Below are 20672 nucleotides of genomic sequence, written 5' to 3'. Positions count from 1 at the left end.
GAAGAGGGTACGAGTGCCTTGATTCATAATCCCTCCCAGAACCACAAGGATGGAGCAGATTGGTCCCTGAGAGGAAGGAGAGCCGCAGACAGAATCAGCACACCCACCCGATTTAGCAAGGATCACTCCCACATGGATAGGAGCCGTGAAGGCCACCGTCCAACCCCGCCACCCCACCCAGCTCCAGAGTCACCTGGCTGCCATCGCACAAGCTGGTCTCCCACCTTCCTGCTCTAACCTTTTCAAGCTTCAGGACCTTTCAGTGAGAACTAAAGGCCGCTGTCAGCATCCTGGAAAACAGTTCTGCCCAACAGGGTGCGGCAAAAAGAGGCTCAAGAAAGCCTGGGGGGCGGCGAAAGCCAGCTGGATGCAAAGGGCAGAGTCAGCCAGAGCTGACAGGCCCCCAGTCCGCACCTGCGAGTTTGTCAGGGAGGCAGCCAGCCCAGGAAGGCTTCCGAAGGCCAGGCAGGGGCTGGAAGCTTCCAAATCAACTAGAAAATGGCCACTGCTTTTTGAGTACTTAGGGGCCAGACTCCATAATAGACACATTACCCACTTAATCCCTTCAACAACCCTATGAGTGATGTGCTACCAAGACTCCCATTTTAGAGAAAGGGAAACTGAGGCACACAGTGAGGTATAGTGACTTGCCCCCAAGTCATAGAATCGAATTGGAGACTCCACCCCAGACTGACTTGCTTTGCTGTTATGCTTTTCTACTAACCATTAGGCCACATGGCCCTTGCTGGGAACTGGCACAACCCAGCACTTTACAGGCCCACTGAGGACTTTGAGGTCCTCCTCTCAGTCCCCACCTGGATCCCCCCCTCTCTGAGACTGAGTGCCCTGGAGACAGAGTGCCGAAGAGAAGGAACTCACACGTTGGCACAAGCCGCCAGTCCCCTCGTCTACACAGACACACCACTGACCATCTAGAGAAGCGGGCTCTCTCTGTAAGACCTAGCTCTTACATAGCGCCTCAGCCAACTTTTTCTTAAGGGGCCAGAAAATATTTGAGTCATTCCCCAGGCATAGGATCTTGGCCACAATTATTCAGCTCTGAGGTTGCACATAGGGTAAAGCAGTAGGAACAGTTACAAGCAAGTGTTCCCATAACACTTCACTTATGGAAGTAGGCAGTACATGGGGCTCGGCCTGGGGCCAGTTTACCCACCCCAATTCTATAGGAACACTTCAGACACTGAAGAGAGGAAGGTGTGTTTATTGAGCAACTATTATATAAACCAAGTACCAAGCTAGGCTGTTCCATTCGATCCCGAAAACAACTCTGTTCAGTTGGGGCGTTCTTACCCCACGTATAGATGAAAGAAACGGACATGAACTTCACCCAAGTCAGAGGTTCATTAGCAAGAGTCAGGATGAGAATCTAAGACGTGGAAGCCCAGGGCTTTGTGCCCAGGACACACCGCCTGTCCTGGAGCGGCCACTGCATCCCAGTCCCTCAGTTCCTGTGCACCCCTGGCATTCCAGCCTTCCCCCACCCCCGCTTCCACACCAGCCCAGCCATGCACCCGCGAGAACATGACCCGCCTCTGGCTTGCCTCGGCCCCTTCCCCCATCCTCTTCCCTGCGTCTCTCCACAGGGCTCAACACCATTCTGTCTGCAACACATTTTCCAGCTGGGAAAGGAGAAATCGAAAATTCTGTTTTTGCACTAGCTGCCCTTTTCGCCTGTGGCTTAAATTCCCCCACAGAACAGGAATAACACCTAGAGTCATACAAAAGTCGATATTTATTGAGCTGGCACCAGGAGCCGGCGGCTGGCCAGAGGCTGGCTAGACTGACAGGGGCTGACTGGGATGGGAGAGCGGAGGCGGGAACTCTAGGACCACCTCAAGGGGCTGATAGACACAAGCACCAGACACCCCACGAAGACACCGAGTTCGGTAGTTCAGCTTCTAAATGAGCTTGACTTTGTCTACACCTGCAGAAAGCAATTAGTGCCTGGGAGTGTCCATCCTCCTAGGGTGAACCTCAGCCAATCACTGACTGGTGTGAGAGTGTGAACGTCAAGTTCTCTTGCTGTGGTCAGTTGAATGCTGGCCCCCAGAAGACACGTCTACTCAGAAACCATGAATGTGAACCGATTTCGGTAAAGGGTCCTTACAGACGTGACTAAGTGAAGGCTTTGAAATGAGAGCATCCTTGATTATCAGGATGGACCCTAAAATCCCATGACAGGTGTCCTATAAGGAAGACAGATATGGATGAGAAAGAAGGAGATTGGAGCAAAGGTCAGCAAGCCCAGGAACACCCAGCATTGTGGGTGGCCACTGTGGGTGGGACAGAGGCCACCTTCAGAGGGACTGAGGCCAGGCCACCCCTGGATTTCAGACTTCTCAGTTCTCACACCATCCCTGGGAGACTCCTACCCACGCTGCTAACACTCTGATGTAATGCGTGCTCAGAGCTCCCCACGGCTCAGGCTGCCCCCTCTCATGCTGGGCCTGCGGCCTCTGCAGTGTCTCCTGGAAGCCCCTCCCCATAAGTCATGCACATGCATCCCCACCTCCAGGTCTGCAGAGCCTCATACACGGGAGCCAGGCAGGCCAAGCTTGCACAGAGGCCACTGACTCGAGGAAGTTGGGGTGCATCTTAGAAGACCCACTTCCCTTTTCTAAACCATTCTTCAGGGTCAGGTCCATCTACCTCCCTAGATGCCAAGTGACTGTGGGTAAGTGGCCTGGCATGGCTGAGCCTCAGCTTGCTGAGCTGCAAAACAGGGACTTTGGGGACACCTGCCCCTCAGGTTGCTGGGAGAACGAGTTGAAGGACGTGTGAAGGCAGCGGGCCCCTGAGACTCTTCTGCGCTGCTAGGTGGGCCCAGGGCGGCATGTCCCGCTGGAGGTCAGGCCTCAGCCTCCCGCTCCCAGCCGCCAGGCAGAGCTCCTGAAGTAAACCCAGACATGTGGCCCCTCCACCAGCCCCCCCTTGCTCCGTATTGATTCGATTTGGTTGCAAAATGTTCCCAAGATGAAAGGCGCGGATGGGGGGTTGTGTAATCATGTGGATGTGCAACATCTGAAGGCTCATGAAGTGTCATCGTGTAAAAAAGAGAAAATTGAAACTTGGAGAGGGCGGCGGAAAATAGATCACAAAAGCCGAGAGCAGAATGAAAAGGGCCCGTGGCATTGAGTCTCTGGCCGGCGCGCCTGTCCTCAGGGTGGGGGACAGGTGGGGGCGCTGCAGAGGACAGGCATTGAACACGCCTGGCCCAGTCCCCCGAGAAGTGTTTGGTGGAGAGGGCCCTGCAGTCTGCCTGGTGGTGGGCCAATTCCAGGGTCAGCTCCCCTAGAGCCCCCCTAAAGCTGCCTGAGGCCTCTCCTGTCCCTGCTTGGTGGTGTTCTCCGGTCTCCAGCGTCTCCATTTCAAACCACATGTTCTTGGGGGGACTTACTTAACACAGCCAGGACCTCCAGACGACTCTCAGAGGTGTCCACGGGAGGAGCCGCGGCCACCCACCAGTCAGGACCACGTCACCTCTGCAGACACCCCTCAGCACTGCTGAGAGCAGCCACCACAGCTCAGCTACTTCTAACAGGTGAGTGCCGGCATGAGGAAGGAGAGTCTCCATCGGTCTCCCAGCCAGGCGGGCAGGGTGGGGAACCCTAACTGCATCATTTTTGCTTCGTGCGCAGTCAGCACAGGTGAGCGCAGTGGAAGGGGTGGAGTGGAGCAGCTAAAGGAGCATCAACTCCACTCGGTCAGCACAGTGGAGACAAATCAACAGCGGTAAGTGCTTCCTAATGATGTGATGGGGTCAGGAGGTGGGGCCTTCCCTGGAGTCCTGTCAGTGGGATTAGGGCCCATATCCCATTCCTAGAAGTGGGATACAAACCCTACAAAGTACCTACTCCACCCCACCCCCCACCCCCATGGGAGCATAAAGCCAGACATCAGCCGTCTGGAATCTAGATGAGGGCCTCTGCCAGAACCTGACCTGCTGGCGCCTCGATTCCAGCCTCTAGAATTGTGCGAAAGAAATTCCTGTTGTTAATAAATCATGTGCCATGTGGTATTTTGTCAGAGCAGCCCCAACAGACTGAGATGCGTTTGTCTGAGTAGCTGGGTAACAGGGTGTTTTTATTCAGTGTGTCACATTTTATTCCCACCGCCTCCTTTCAGTCCTCCTGGTGACCATGTTTGACCCAGGGAGGCCCCTGTGCACTTTCAGTGCCAAATAAATTTCTAAGTATACAAATAATGATGAGGCAGCTCTTTAAAATGAAAGCAAAGGCCTCTTGAACCTACCCCCAGCATAGACCCCTCCCAAGAAGAGGGGTGTCTTTGTGCATTTATATAACATGCATCTATACTGAGGAAACAGTATTTTGTGTTTCTTCTCTACGTACGAGAACATCTTACTCACATCCCACACAGTATCAGCCAGATATCCTTCGGATGACTTTGTCGACACCTGCAGAAAGCAATTAGTGCCTGGGAGTGTCCATCCTCCTAGGGTGAACCTCAGCCAATCACTGACTGGTGTGAGAGTGTGAATGTCAAGTTCTCTTGCTGTGGTCAGTTGAATGCTGGCCCCCAGAAGACACGTCTACTCAGAAACCATGAATGTGAACCGATTTCGGTAAAGGGTCCTTACAGACGTGACTAAGTGAAGGCTTTGAGATGAGAGCATCCTTGATTATCTGGATGGACCCTAAAATCCCATGACAGGTATCCTATAAGGAAGACAGACAGTGTGCCTAACACTAGAATTTGCCGATTTTCATCTACCAATCTGAGTTGGCAAAAGAAGTGAAATTGACGGACTCTTTGCAACATCCCAGATACTGTCAGATCATCTCTAAGAAATACCTAGAACTTTTCATGTTATTTTTTTTTCACCTGTTCTCACACCAACCCTTTCAAGTAGGTATTGTTATCAGTACCTAGGAAATGAGGAAATTGAGTTTCAGAGACGTCATCTGCCTGAGTACCCAGCAGGTGAAAAGCTCTCCACAAGGATGTATTGAACAAATGAGTATAATTAATCAGCCACGGAGCTGGTGACTGGAGTCCTGAGCCATGGCCTGGAAGGTCAGGAGGGTGCATGTCCGCACCCAGCCCAGAACGAGAGGTGGTCACTGGGGCCGCTGTGTCAGCTGGCAGGAGGAGAACACTGACCATCACCCACTTCCCACCATCCCCGGGACAGAGTTCTCTGTCCAGAAGGACAGCGTCCTCCAGGGCCAATGGGAAGCACAGGAAGCATTTGTCCACACACAACCTTTGGAAAGGGGGCTATTCTGAACCCCCGGCGATCACCTGGCAGCAATTTCCTGCAAGCCAGCTCCTTATCACACATCTGGCCATTGGTCAGCTTCCTGCGCCACATACATGATTTGTCATTAACCCAGGCTGGGGCGGGGGGGGGGGGGGGGGTGATGTCTCTGGCTTATGTGAGTTAGCGCCGAAACTCTTGCATCACCCAGGGAAGAGAGTCGGAGGCGAAAATTGCCTGGCGTGCTTGAAAGACCCAGCAGACCCACAGGGATGATTCAGAGACCCAGCCTGCCTCTCGGGAGCTGGGGGAGTGCCGCGGACCAGCCCAGCAGTGGCGGGAGATTGAGACAATCTCAGGGTTGAATGTGAATGAGCAAAAGGTGATCGAAGGAATTAGGGCGAGGGACAAGAAAGAATGACACACAGACACACTCAAGGGAGAGTGAAAATCTGAGTGCAATTTATTGAAAGCAATCTTCTCTTTTTATACATTTTTACAGTAATTACTTCATTGTGTTTTGCACAGTGTCTGGTTAATCATTTACCAAGGCATAAGTGCATATTGTGTCATATATCATTACATCTTGCTTATTATCTATCAAGAAATCAAGTGCAAATCAAGAACATTTCTTACTCTAATCTCCATACTGGAGGTTCACTCTAGCACATTTGCATTATGATTACATTGTTATTATTATTTTAGTATTATATTTTTCATATACTATTATTTATTCTTATACCTTTGTTTGGCTATATTATTTACTAAGTAATAGAATCAGTTTCCATGGCTGCATTCCTTTACTATGATCCTTGTTACTGGCAATGAGTAACAACATATTTTGGTGGTGCCTTAACAACGCCCAGGCCTAATTGTTCCAGTTATTCGTCATGGCTGAAAAGGTGGGAACCAAATTCCCCTCGGGGACTGCGTCTGTCTTAGGTTGTCAGAATTCACTTCCTGATCTTACCCGTCATTGACTGTCCAGTCCAGCGCACAGGGGCAGGGGGCTTATTATGCCACACTAGCACAGCCACCCAATTAATGCGAGATTGTGGCAATTGTCACATTGCTCTCAGGAGCCGCCACAGGGGAGGGGGGTGTGTCACCTCTCTGGGCGTCAGCAGTGGCGGTGAGACGAAGGAAGAACTTAGAGAGCCCAGCAAGTGGTTTGGAAACGGCTGGACACAGAAATAAAGGGTCCATTCCACCCCATCTGCCTTCATGGCGCTGCAAAGACGGGCTGGGTTTTCTGATAAGCTACTTGTTCTGATAAGATGCTGCTGGGTCGTAAAGGACCCCAAAATGCAGTGGCATTGACTGTTGTCTTTGGCTGTTGATGGATTCTGCAGGTCTGCATGCAGGCAGAGCCCTGTGTGGGGCTGACTTGTCTGTGCGCTGTGATGTCCCAGGGGCCCGGTGAGAACACATGGATGGGGCAGGGACTCTCACAGCTGGGGGCTAAGGAGCTGGGTCTGGAACAGCCTTCCAAGGTGGCTTCCTCTGGGGGTCAAACTGTGTCTCGCCAGAAGATACATTCAGGTCTTAACCATGTACCTGGAAAGTGACATATTCGGAAACAGAGTTCATTGCTGATGTGATGAAGTTAAGGTGAGGTCCTATCGGAGGAGTTGGGTCCTAAACCAAAGACAGATGTCCTTCTAAGGAGAGGACATTTGGACACAGACACACACAGAGAAAAGGGCATGGGAAAATGCAGGCAGATGTTGGGGTGATGCCAGGAACCCCCAGAGACTGAGAGGCAAGAAAGGTATTGTAGGGTAAAGAAAATGTCAGACTTTTCTGCCCTCCCGCCATCAGGATAGATGATGGATCCTTGTCCTGAATGCATGCCTGATGGCGGGCACCTGGAATAGGGTGTGGGCATAGGTAGATGGGATTCAGCTGAGCTAAGACTGTGCTTTTAAGGGCGGCGTCACGGGGACGCCAGTAGCAGCAATAGAAGCTGAGAAAGAAGCCAAGAAGAGAAGCCGAGATCACCAGAGAGCCCAGACAGAGTGAGGATTTGCTGGGGGCTGGGAGGCCTGCCAACCTCCCGGCCCCCCAGCACCCCTGCCTGCCACGTACCCGCTGAACCCCAATAAAAGACCTGCAAAAAGCCACTGAGGACTCTGACTTCTCCTTTACCCGGTCTGCATGGGATCAGAAAACCTGCACTGTGGCCATTCCTGACTTTACAGGTATTATGGACTGAATGTAATCTCTCCAAATTTATATATGGAAACACTTACCCGGTGCTGCTGAATTTGGAGATGGGGCCTTGTAATGGCAGGAGAGGCACAGGCCAGGTTTTCTATGACCCGAGCCGACCGGGTAAGGAGGAGAGAGTTCTTGGAGCCCTCGGTGGCTTTTGCCGGCTTTTATTGGGATTTACCAGGCACACGGCAGGCAGGGGTGCTGGGGAGCCGGGAGACTGGCAGGCCTCCCAGCCCCCAGCAAGTCTTCACTCTTTCTGGGCTCTCCGGCATTTTCTTGTGGTCTCTGCTTCTCTTTTGCTCCTTTCTTTCGCTCTCATTCTCTCTCTCATTCTCTGCTCTCTTGTGGTTCTTCTGGCATCCGGGTGATGCCGCCCTTATAAGCTCGGTCTCTCAGCCCAGGTGTACCCACTTATGCATGCCCACACCCCACTCCAGGTGCCCGCCATCAGGCATGCATTCAGGACCACAGGGATCCGTCATCTATCCTAATGGCGGGAGGGCAGAAAAGCCTGGTATCATTTTTTACCTTACCCTACAGGCCTCCAAGAATGCAATTCCCATTAAATGAGGTTATAAGGGTGGGGGAGCAGATCTAATAGGGGGAGCAGAGGTGAGGTGGAAAGGGTATGAGGGGAAAGCACACTCATGTCCCTTTCTGTCCAAGATGGGGCACCTCAAAGGATTCTAACAAAGAGACAGGATCTGACTTTTCTTTGTATAGGGCCTCTGTGCCTGCTCCTCTCCTGTTTATTCTCCCAAGTTCAAAGACAAATCCCAGGGACATGAATGGCACCTTCGCCTCTGCCCTTTCTGGGACTGGCAGCACCAGGAGCTCTCAGTCAGCAAGAGAGAACCAGGACTGCACGGGGCCTCAGGACTTCTCTCCATCCCAGGGAGTTCAGTTAACAGGATCTATTTCCTTAAAAAACACTTTTTTCTCTTTTGTTGCCAGGTCACCCTTATCAAGCCCCGTACCCCATGTTTTATCAACAGTACCCATGGAATCTTTTGTCTTGAAAAGAGAAATCCATTTTAAAATAATTAAGACAGTGGGTGCCAGCTGAGGCCGTGTGTGTGTGTGTGTGTGTGTGTGTGCATTTTACACACGTGGTCCTGGGTGCTTAGCAGTTTCCTTAGAGTGCAACACCTGCAGCAGCTCTCATTTCCCCTTAGAAGTTCAAGTAAGACCGAGTCTTCATTGCCTGATGCTGTCCACTTGTGACTGAATGAATGAAATACCCACCAGCTTTTACTACTACTGACTACTAAGAGCAAGGGTAGCAATAACAGCATCTAGGATGCTGCTTAACAGCGCAGGAGGCGCCGGAGCTCTGGTGACCCAGGTTCGAATCCAAGTCTCGCCACTTAGTAGCTGCGTGATCGAGGGCGAGTTTTCTAACAGACCCCCCGACCCGTAGTCGTGGTCCCTCCAGGACGGGCACCCCAACACACCCGGCAAATAAGAGCAGCCCCCAGCAGGTGAGGGGGACCTGCCGCAGCGGTGCCCAGAACTAGGACCACGCGCCAGGTGGGCGGTCTCAGCGCGCATGCGCAGACTGGGTGTGGGCGGGGCCACGGGGCGGGGCGCGGAGGGGCGGGGCCGCGCATGCGCAGGCCGACCACAATGGCGGCCTCCTGAGTCCCGAGGTGACAGGGTTAGGTAGGACTTCAAACTGTGGCCGACTGCGGGTAAGCGCCTAGGAGAGGCAGCGGGACGGATTAGAGCACAAAAGGTGCCCTGGCGCCGGACCTGGCAGTGAAATCCGGGCTCCCACGTACCTGGGCCCCAGGTCCCCACGCTCAGCCTCAGTTTCCCCTCTAAGTTGGTGTCGGGGTAAGGCGTCCACGTCCTCATCGGGCTCGGCCCGGGGGCTCGGTCCAGGGTCCAAGCAGCCTCCTCAGCTGCGGGGAGAGGGGAGGACAGTGATCACGTTGTGGCTGCATCCGAGGGAGCAGTCCTTAGTCTGGAAGGGTCGTGTCAAGGAGAGGCAAGGTCCAGTCTGAGGAGCCCCGGGGAGGAGTCCCTGGACCCCTGGCCCCCAGGGCCGAATTTTCTTCCCCACTCCCCGGCCCGGTGCCTCCAGCTGCCCATACCTCACAACTTGCCCTCCGTTGTGCAGCGCCTGGTTATGAACCGGCACAGAATGTGCACCCAGTTCCGAGTGGTTGAATGAGTGAGTGGAGTGGCTCCTGGCAGAAAGACTAGGAGGGGTGAGGGATTTGAACCCCCAGACTCTGAAACAGTGCTTTAGGGGGCAGTCCTCGCTGGGGGGCTTTGGGAAAGGAAAGATGAGTCAGACCCCACAGCCTTAGGAGAGTCAAGGATTCCTGTCAGCAACTGCATGGGGGTGATTTGCAACCTGAGGAAGGGGTCCCCATCTGCATCTGGGTCTCCTTCCCCTGCTCTGCCCCCTGAGGAGAGGGGCCTAAAGCTCAGTCAGCCCCGTTATAGCTAGATGGAGACTGAGGCAGCCGTTCCTAAGTAAAGAAACTCACCTTTGCCTTTCCCCATCTTCCCAGCAAGCCCTTTGTAGCAGATTATTGGTGTAACAGTAATATTTACTATTACTTATTGAGAGTTTACTTTGCCCTGAACCCTGAAAGTCACCATTATTTTATTTAATGCTCACACTGACCCTGAAATAGTTACAAGGTGCCCCCACATTCCCGGATACCTGGTTCTGAAAATACCCCTCTAAGGAAATCCGTGTCACCTGGGTCCTCATGATTTCATAACACTTCCATACCTGTGTGTCACCTGTAGTGATTCCCTCAACTGCTTTTAAATCCACTCTTTAAAAAAGAAAAAACAACAGTATGTGGGAAGCTGGGATCAACTTGTAGAATAAACAAAGACTAAAGGGCAAATCACAAATGTGAAATGTAAATCGCAGTGAATACTGGTTTAGGAAAGACTGGCTGTGGACACATTTGAATGACAAGTGGAGAAACTTGACTGGACTGGACTTTTTATCTTATGTCTACCAATGCTCTTGTGGGTTTATATGAGCACGTCTTAGGAGATGAACTTCAAGGTATTAGGGGTAACTGTTGTGATGTCAACAATATACTTTACGGTCAGGGAAGAAAAAAACACGGAGTGAACACAGCAGAAAGATCATTGAATCTAAGTACTGTATATTTATATGGTTATTTATTGTGCTATGACTTCCGTTTTCTTGTCTATCTTCATAATTAAAAAGTGGGGAGAAATTTAAAAAAGCTTTCTCAGGTCCCTTACCACAGATAAAAGACTACTATAAAAAGCACAATACAAGCAAAATAACACATTTCTAGCTGGTTTCATTTCCCTTCCCTAGGCCCTGAAACTTTCTCCTTTAGGGAAAATGAAAAGCATTGAAAGGGAAGCACTTTCTTCCGCTGTGCTGCAAAGCTCTGTACTCCTAGTTGGAATTGTTCACACTGTCCCCCTTCTGGACCTGCTGTCTGAACCTCTGTCCTGCCTCCCAGGTGCTGCTGCCCCGTGACTTACGTGGAGCCAGGCACCTGGTAGCTGGCTCCCACCCGGCCATGGATGAGGTAACCTTCAGAAGCGACACTGTGCTGTCGGATGTCCACCTCTACACCCCAAACCACAGACACTTCATGGTGCGACTAAACAGCATGGGGCAGCCCGGTAAGGACCAGGGTGTCTGCAGAGGGGTGCCCAACTCCCCATGGCCCACCCTTGTACTTTCTCTTTCTCACATCCCTTCTTTCATTGTGTAAACTGCTCTCCTGAGCTCCCCTGTGTACCCACCAGGACTTGATGCTGGGACAGCAGACAGGAGTGGGCCACCCCCGCCCTGAGGGAGACCTTCCTCTGTTAGGGGAGACAGGGCACCACGGCTCCATCTGCCCGCTGCCCTCTGTCTGCACTGTCCAGCACCTTCATCACTTGCCTGGCACATCCCACCAGGGTGCCTGCTGGCCCCCCGAGCTCCCCGGCAGCCAGGGAGGTCTTGGGAATGCAGATCACATGACCCCTCAGATTTAAATCCTCTGGTGACTGTCCCATCACTTCAGAATAAAATTACTTCAGAATAAACCCCTGACCTTGACCTTCCAGGCCAGTGCTGCCCCTCCCTTGCCTGTGTGTCCACCTGCTTTGCTGCGGCCATTTCAGCCCCTTCCTGTCCCTCACACACCTTCCTCACCTCTTGCTTCCCAGAATATTCTTCCTTTTGGCCCTGGCTCCTCAAATGTCATCCTGGCACCCATGCCAGCCTGCTCACCCTGATTAGATGGCCCTCCTGCTATGATTCACTCTCCTTTCCCTCGCACTATAATTTTGACTCCCGGATCAGGAAACTGAGGTAAAGGACAGACAGCAACGTCCATGGTCAGATACCAGGGCTCAAGGACTCCGGCCTGGGGCTGTTGTTCTAGCCCTTGCCCTGGCCCCCGCTGACATGCCGCTCTCACTGAACCTTGTCCTGGTGTCCTTCTGGCCCCCAGAGGGTGAGGGACACTTTGGATCCTGGTTCATCCTGCCGACCAGTGTGTCTTAGTAGGTCTCCAACCAACCAGTCTGGTGACAAAGGCAGTGGCCTGGGGAGTGACAGACTGGGCATGAGCCTTGCCTCAGCCTCATTCAGAGCTGTCCTTGGTCAGCTCACCTACACTCTCTCAGCCTCAGTTTCCACGTCTGTAAGATGGCCACTGCACACACCCCTCAGAGGTGCAGGTGCGGTTCCAGACCACTGTGATAAAGCCCACATGAGTCATGTGATTTATTTTGTTTCCCGGTATATATAGAAGTCATGTTCACACTGTCCTGTCGTCTGTTAAGTGTGCAGTAGCACTGGGTCTAAGATAGCTGCGCAGGCCTGAGCTAGACAAGACCCAGACGGGAAGTGAGCACTGTTGGAAAAATGGTGCTGGTAGGCTCGCTGGGCACTGGGTCCCCACAGCTCCATGTGTGCAAAAGGCAGCGTCTGTGAAGTGCAGTGAGGTGAGTGTGCCCTCACGGCGATGGTGAGGGTCAGGCTGGACACCCCAGCGTTGTGGCTGAGTCAAATGGGCCTTTTCTGCTGACCTTAGTATGTCTCCACCCAGCCTGTGAAACCCAGCCTGGAGACAGAAACAATAAAGAGCAGGCAGCTTGGAAATATTCGCGCCTTTTTTCTGTTTGCCTTTCAGTTTTCCTGACCCAGTTCAAGCTTCTGCGGAACGGAGACGCCCAGACAGACTCAGGGGCAGAGGGTGGTGGTCATGGAGGTGCTTACACCCGGGAGTCACCGCCCCAGGGGACTGGCAGCCCCGGATCCCCGCCGGGAAGCCGCTGCAGTGACGCCTGCCCAGAGGGGGTGGGAGTTCAGCTGGACGAGGATGGGGATTTGGACGTGGTGAGAAGACCCCGGGCTGCCTCTGACCCAGACGTGCCTGGACCTGCGAGAGACAAGGTCCATCCAGTGATTCTCAGGCAGGAAGAGGATGACATCCTGGATGACGCAGCCCAAGGGAGTGATCCCAACAATGTCATCAAAATAGGTAAGTAAGGGCCTGGCTCCCCGCCACTGCGGTGACTCCCCGTGTGGATCTGTGGGTCAGGGCGCACAGTGTATTTGCCCAGGCCAGGGAGAGAGAGTAAGACAGGTCATCAGGACCAGCTCAGGTGATCCAGTAATCCCCTGAGATGAGGCCTCAGCCGTGCAGCTGCTTGGCCGAGGGAGGAGGGCTCGGAGCTCAGCCACGTGGGTTGGCGCCACAGCGCCTTCTCACCCCCTGCCCCAGCACTGCTCCTCTGGGGAGGGTCTCTGGTGCATTCTGTTCTCAGGGCTCACTGGTGGCCGTCTCCTGCTCAGCCCTCCCTTACTGGCCTCCCCGAGGGGGCGCCACAGGCTTGGTCAGCCCCCGTCCAGCCTTTGGCCTCTGGAGCATGCGAGTTTCATGTGCTGGGGTTGACTGTCCCGCACTCGAGGAGCAAAGTCCCAGGAGAAAGGGTCACCGGGTGGCCAGCTTCCCTGCCTGCCCGCCCCCCTGGCCTCGCAACAGGCCTGAGTCATGGTGTCTGGAAGTCACCCTCTCCGCTCCCTGTCATCAGGCCCGCCCTGCGCAGGCACGTGGGGAGCCATCAGGAACCCGGGCTGGAGCAGCGACTCTTGCCCTTCTGCCCCCCACTTCAGTGCACAGAGTAACTTGGAGAGGGCCCCACTTGCCTGGGACAGGTTTCACCCCACCACACCACCCCACCTCAGTTTTTGCACAGAAAGCACCCAGGTCAGAGCCCAGTGGGTGGGACTTCGTGCCAGTGCCGCTCTTCCCGGCTGCCTGTCCACTCACGTGACTCTTTGCACTTGGTGGGCCCTTCTGAAAATTTGATTTGGAAAAGGAAAAGGAAAAAGAATAAGAAAAGGCTACCCTGGAGGAGAGTGTGTTTTCCACATAACTTCAGGAGTGACAGAAACCCAAAGTTTACTCGTAAACCTGCTAAGAGTCCCAGACCCAAGGGTCAAAGTAAACTGAGAAATCCAAAGTCCATCGTCCTCACTTCATAGATCAGGAAACTGGGCCAGAGAGAACTGGGGGCCGGGAGGCAGGGACTCGGGGTGTCATGGGTACATGACTGAGCCTCTTGAGCTTAGTGTCATCATCTGTCACATGGGACAACCCCCCCTCACACAGACCTGGCGACCCTGTGCGCTCTACTCTGGCCCCCCTGCCAGTGCTTTCTGAACCAGCAAGAACAGCTCCCCTCAGGGGTGGGCAGGGAAGAGGGAACAGCACATTGTCTGGGGTCCCAGCTGAGGCCCAGCAACCTGCCTCCCTGCCCAGCCTGGTTCGCCCCACAGGGCGGCACTCAGCTGCCTCTGTGGATAGCATGGAAGTTTCATGAGCTCCCCCATCAGTCACAGGGGGCCGGCAGGGAGAAGGTGTGCTGTCCCCATAACTTAGAAACGTAGTGCCAAGCCCCCATGTCTTCATCTGGGAAATGGGGTGATGAGGGCTGCGTCACAGGATTAGTGTGAGCATAGGGGAGAGCCCCACGGCCCCAGGCTGGGCTCTGGCCAGGCTTCTGGCTCTAGGCTCTGGGCTCTAGACTGTGGCAGGTGTCCATCCAGTGAGCTTCCAGTCATGGACATACTTTTGTTTTTTTCACAACCTGTGCACACAGGTTGGGCTTCAGCAATCAGAAGTTCGGAAGTGATTTCTCCCAGACCAGGAGGTGAAATCCAGCCAAGAGGCTGGTGAACAATGCACTAGTCACCTTTTCTCAGGACCCAGAGTCTAACCTGCAGGGAGGGCAGGAAGGTCTGGTCCCCCGGAGACCCCCTCAGCCACGTCCTGGGACCCCAGGACGATGGCACAGCCGATCTCTCTCCTGTCATAAGTCCAGTTGGCCTGGAGGGGCCAGAAAGCAAAGCCCACCTCGCTCGGGTGGACCTCATGGCCAGCTCCAGCTCGCTGTCCCCCTCCCGCCAGCCTGCTACCCTCGTTTGGGGAGCAGCATGTGATTTGATTTGTGTGTGTCTGGCCATGTCCAGAGCCTCCCTACTCTGCGGGGGGTGTGAGTGAATGTGCTGCTGTTACCATCTCGCTTAAAAATGCTAGAGCCGGCTCTTCATTAACAGCAAGAAGGTTTGCCTTGTCCCTTTTGCTCCTGACCTCACGCCCTGCCCCCTCCACACTCAGATTTTATCCTACAGCTTCTGGCTGGAGAATATTCTAAGCAAGGAGAGCACTTAAGACTTTGTTATGAACGTCCAGTGGGGGTGGGGTCTAAGTGTAAGGAGCACCAGGGATGCACTGTGGGGGCGGATACCCAGCCCAGTGCCTGGTCTGTGGGTGACGTGCACACACCCCCTCCCGCCTGCCAGCCCGGCCTGTCTCACTGCCCTTTGACGCCCAGCTCCAGTGCCCGCGAGCCTGCGTGCAGCATGCCGTGCCTGCCTCTGCTTTCTGGCCAGCCCCGATTCACAGTGGCCCTTTCTCTCGTGGTTCCGTCCTGTCTAGAGCACACCATGGCCACCCCCCTGGAGGATGTTGGCAAGCAGGTGGGTAGGTCCCCTCCCCCCAACTCCGCAGCCCTCAGGTGTCTCTCCAGAGCTTCAGGTCACCTGGAGGTACCTACCATCTCCCCTGCAGGTGTGGCGGGGCGCCCTGCTCCTGGCTGACTACATCCTGTCCCAGCCAGACCTCTTCCAGGGGCGCACGGTGCTAGAGCTGGGGGCCGGCATGGGGCTGGTCAGCATCATTGCAGCCACCGTGGCGAGGACCGTGTACTGCACAGGTAACCCTGCGTGGCAGGTGGGGACACAGCCCTTGCACAGCAGGGCTCCTGACTGAATGGGGGGGCCGGGGGAGAGGCTAGACAGGGAAGCAGGCCGGTGCTTGCGGCATCCAGCCCTGCTGGTTTCTCCACCCGCCATTGTCTCTCAGTTCGTCAGGTCAGCGTGACCCAGCCACACCCAGGCCCTGGCAGGGGTGGGGGCACCTCTGCTCAGCCCAGAGCCCACCAGCACCACTTTTTCTATGCTGCCAAAAACTGCTTTCTCGTCTTCCCTGATTGTGGAAGTCTTGCTGCTCTTGGCGACAAGTTTGTAGAATGGCAGACAAAGCCTACTCCCAGCCCCCAGCAGGCGGTGTCCCCAGCATTGCGGTCAGCCAGGCTCAGGCCTGGTGATGAAGTGCATCAAGTCGCTGTCTTCAGGGAGCTTTAGAATTTGCATTTTTAGTGTATATTGGCTGTTTTACAGTCTTTCTCCTTTGCGAGGCCGTCTTCCCCAACAGTAGCGGAAGCCTAATATTTCATCTTTTTTTTTCAAACCAGTCTACTTCTGGGCATTTTCATTGCCCTGTTTTTTCTTGTCTTCGCCTTGGCGAACTCCGCGTGGCCCCTGGGATGAGACGACGGCCTCCCATCCAGGCTTTGTCACTGACTAGACTCTCTGTGCCTCCCACACACGCGTTCTCCGAGCCGAGACTTAACTTTGGGCAGAGTACCGTCCCCACCTCTGCCCACCCCAGCAAGGCTGGGGCACTCGCTGCACTCAGCTCTGCCCCAGCCATTGGGAACCTGCCGCCTCTGCTGGCGAGGGCAGCTGGTGCAGGAGTGGTCACACGAGAGCAGTGAGGGCCGCCAGCCTCTGGAGTCTGCGGCGTGACCTCCCTTGGGTCGCCCGGTCTGAGCTCCCCTGGGCTCTTGGTCATCAGAGAGGACACAGCCTGGGGGACGTGCTGGGCCCCTCTATGCAGAGGGAGGTGGGAGCTCTCAGCCCTTCCCCGGAAGGTGCCTGGAGTCTATGGCCCCCGCCTGAGCCCCTCTTATTTAGGGAAAAGACCTTTCGAAAGAGCCTAAAGTGAACCTGCTTGTATGGGGGTGAGAGGCGTGGTGCCACACGCGCTCTGTCCCCCTGCTGTGGGGCTGCGGCCCCCGCTCTCTCCAGCAGACGCGCGGTGAGAGGGTGCTGTCAGCTGCACTTTAGGGCCTGCCTTTTGTTGTTGCAGATGTGGGGACAGATCTCTTGGCCATGTGCCAGCGGAACACCAGCCTCAACAGTCACCTGACTGCTGCTGCAGGTGAGCCCAGAACATCAGCTTCTGTGCCCTGAGCACAGAGCCCAGCCTGGAGGGCGGGCGGGCGGGCGGGGCCGCGCACAGGCGGCGGAAGGAGGGCGAGCTATCGTGGGTGATAAGTGTTTATCCTCTTTCCTACTCGTGTTTTGAGTTTGAGGAATTCTACCTGTTCTGTCTTTACAGGCGGCACGGTCAAGGTCAAAGAACTGGACTGGCTGAAAGTGGACCTCTGCACTGGTGTGTGTCTCCTCGCCGGGGCCTCTTCGAGCCCGTGGTCCCCTGTGACATTTCTTGACCAATCTGCCTGTGGCCTCGTCTGCCCGCAGAGCCCTGGCTGCAGCCGCCACCCTGCCAGCATGGCCTGGGGTGTCCCACTGTGACTCAGACTCCGATGCCAGTGCACTGTAGCACGGTGGTCCCTGGGTCGTGAGTCAAGACTGGGGCTCAGAGAGGTTCAGTGCTGCCCGGGGCCGCACAACAGACATGGCAGGCATCAGGATGGGGCCCGCGTCTGCCAGCTCCGGGTTTAGACCCCTCGCCGCAGACTGGGCAAGAAGACCTGCTGCGCCGCCCTCACCCACACGGGCTGGCGGTGGCCAGACGCCTCACCCCGCCTGTGTTCAGGCCAGCACGCCTGTTCCTTCTTTGTATGAAATCTGCTTTGAGGAGGTTGGAGGTCAGGGCTTGACATGTACCTGCCACCTGCCAGGTGCTCCGCATATCAGGGCCTTTGGCCTGACATTCCTATGAGGGACGTGCCTTATGCCCCTTCTAGTACAAAAATCCAGAGAGGCAGAGCCGCTTTCTCAGCGTCACACGCAAGCAGGTGGGGCAGGAGTGCCCAGCCTGCCACACAGACCCCGTCCTGCCCAGGCCACCGCCCCTCCCCTGTGCTCTCCGCCAGCGGCCATGGCCCTGAAGCTGGGGTGCCTGTGGCCCCAAGCAGCTGTTACCCCATTTTTGTTCTGAAGTTTCTCTCAGCCAGTCTCTCATGAGCTGTGGCCTCTAGAGAGGAATGAGCACAGAACGTCCTTCCTCCCCCACAGACCCCGCGGCCCCCTTCAGCTGGTCGGAGGAGGACCTCACGGACCTGTACGAGCACACCACGGTGCTGCTGGCCGCCGAAGGTGAGCGCCGAGGCCCGCAGTAAGCTCCCTCCCTTCTAGAAATGTCCTTCCAGGATACCCCCCCACCCCCGCATGTGTAACTCAGGGCTGTTGCTGCTGGGCATTTACGGGGGTCTCTCCTGCTTATGAGGTTCTCTCTGTGGTTGGGGGCTCCTCTGAGGAATCGCTTCCTCTGACACACGCAGGTCTTCCTCTGCCCTCTCTTTCCCCACAGTGTTTTATGATGACGACCTCACTGACGCACTGTTTAAGACCCTCTCTGCGCTGGCTCTCAAGCTCAAGAACGCCTGCACCGCCGTCCTGTCTGTGGAGAAGAGGTGAGAGCTGCCCCAGCCCCCGAGCCCCCAAGAGTAGGCTCCTCTCCTGCTCTGCAGCCTCCTCGGGGGGCGCTGTTTACTTTGTGCAGGTCTGCGCGGGCCCTCTGCACACATGACCCCCTGTGACCCTGCACCACCCCATGTGGGTGTGCTGCCGTCCCTATTTCCAGATGAAGAAAGGAGGCGAGACCTCAGGGTACCTGTCAGGCCAGAGCAGGTCAGACAGTCGGAGCAGGCCCGCCCCAGAACCCCTCACCCCATGGCCCCCTGGGACGCCATCTGTCTCCTCAGCACCCCAGCTTTCTGTCCTTGCCTGATGCAGACAGAGCCCCTGGTCATTGCCACGTGACTGTCTCAAGCCTTCGGGCTCCCGGACAGTGTCCATGTGCTGATGGGCGCAACACAGCTTCCCTGAAGCCAGCCTGTGGGGCCCAAGCATCGCCTGTCCGCAGCCGCCCTCCACCGCCATGCCCCCAGCCTCTGTCCACCAGCCCCGTGGTCACTGCAGCTCCACGCACCGGATGCTTTGGGCAGGGGCTGGCCGGGCAGGGACAGCAGAGTGGTGGCCAGCTGAGCAGTGCTGTGTCGCTGCTGTCCGCAGGCTCAACTTCACACTGAGACACTTGGACGTCACGTGCGAGGCCTACGACCACTTCCGCTCCTCGCTGCAGCGGCTGGAGAGGCTCACCGACGGGCCTCTGCGCTTCGTGGTAGAGCCCGTGGAGGCCTCCTTCCCGCAGCGCCTGGTCTACGAGCGCATCCGGCAGCTGGTAGGTGGCCCCGTGGGAGCAGGCCAAGGCCTCCAGATGCGGGCCCTGCACCTGGCCTGCAGGACGGGAGCCAGACTCCAGCCAGGCGAACCAGCACTCTGGATTCTCTGGCCCGTTCTTTCCCTGGAAAGAGCTTAGACTCCAGGGGAAGCAAGATCCGGGGCGGCCTGCAGGAAGCAGGATGTCAGGGGCGCTGGGTGGTGGATCTTGGGGCGGGAGCAGGGCCGATGCTCTCACCTTGGAGTTGCTGGCACGAGGGCCGCCATCACCACAGGCCTCTGTGTGGTCACCCTAAGTAGTCCAAGCTGATGCCAAGTCACCCAGCCAAGAGGTGCCGCTGGGTGGCTTCATCATAGCCCTTGGGGATATTGAAAAGTCCAGATTACCCTTGGAAACCCCCGAAACTGTCCAGGAGCGGGACCATAGCTGTCCAGAGGCGGAGGATGTCTGGCCTTCGTTCCCTTTGCCTTTGGGCCGTGGCCTCCCGTGCTCTGGGCCTGAGGAGAAGGGGATGCCAGGGGGGACCAGTGCTCGCTCTCCACCACGCACCCCGTCTGCCTCCCGCAGTGTGGCCCTTGCATGGCCTCAGTGTGCCAGCTGCCCTCTGGGCAGCGTCTCCTCTGGGCAGCCTGCCTGCCCGTCACAGCCCGGGCTGATTGCCAGTGAGGATGTGGGGATGCCCAAGATCTGGTGTGGGTGTGGCACCTGCCAGCACTAGGATAAGCACCGCGTGGCCCAGGAAGCCCGCTCCTGCGAAGTCCAGTAGCCCCAGCGTGCGGCACTGAGGCCCCAGTGGAGAGCTCGTGTCCCGGCTGCCGTGCTGCGGTGCCTCTGGAGGGTGTGGCGTCCTGACGCCCCCCGGGTCAGGGCCGGGGCGCCCCCACAGTGGAAGGAAGAAGCCCCCTGAGCAATGAGAATGCCCACAGGCGCCCCTGCCCTGCTTGCCTGCCCCCGCCGGCCTGGCTGCTGAGTCTCCTGGGCTGGTTTCCTCCCTGGGTCGCCGGCGGCCCCGTCGCATCCCGGTCTCCTTCTCTGTGCCGCAGGAGCTCTGGAAGGTGTTTGTGGAGCGAGTCACGTGACCATCCTTCAGCAAGCTGGGCTTCGTGACTGTTCTTGGGATATTTTTCTAATAAAATCAAAAGCTCACAAAGGTGCATGCTTGAGACTTCATCATTCTGAAACAAGGCAGAAGGGCCTGCCGGACCCGCCCAGTTCCTGGGGTCTGTCCCCCAGCGGCGGCCGGGGCCCGCTGCTCACCGGGGCCGCTCAAGCACCTGTGTCCTTCCTGCTGCGACGTGTGTGTGTCGAGGCACCCAGGGGCCACTCTGTCGAGTGGGGGCCAGTGTTCTCAGCACGCTCCCTTCCCCGAGTCATTCGGGCACTGCACACTCTTGGGGGGGCTGCCGTGCCCCAGCGTTAGCTGCTTACAGCTGCTGTAATAACAGCAGGCAGAAGGGGGCACAGTCGCCTTCCCCCAC

The 20672-nt window shown here is 56.1% G+C and overlaps 1 protein-coding gene across 1 annotated transcript; it reads left to right on the top strand.

Moving 5' to 3' along the window:
- Positions 1–10992: 10992 nt before the first annotated feature.
- Positions 10993–20273, top strand: METTL22 (methyltransferase 22, Kin17 lysine; the record flags this gene model as incomplete). The annotated part of the gene is made up of 10 exons (XM_084251059.1): positions 10993–11098; positions 12604–12954; positions 15418–15458; positions 15550–15694; positions 16912–16983; positions 17164–17217; positions 18027–18107; positions 18322–18424; positions 19026–19194; positions 20238–20273. 10 exons carry the CDS (start codon positions 10993–10995, stop codon positions 20271–20273), a joined length of 1158 nt encoding a protein of 385 aa, XP_084107185.1.
- Between the last annotated feature and the right edge of the window lie 399 nt (positions 20274–20672).

Source organism: Talpa europaea, assembly GCF_964194135.1.
Source record: "Talpa europaea genome assembly, chromosome: 12".
Classification (NCBI taxonomy): Eukaryota; Metazoa; Chordata; class Mammalia; order Eulipotyphla; family Talpidae; genus Talpa; species Talpa europaea.
The sequence above is the reverse complement of the archived record's forward strand: the minus strand, read 5'-3'. Positions and strand labels throughout refer to the sequence as shown.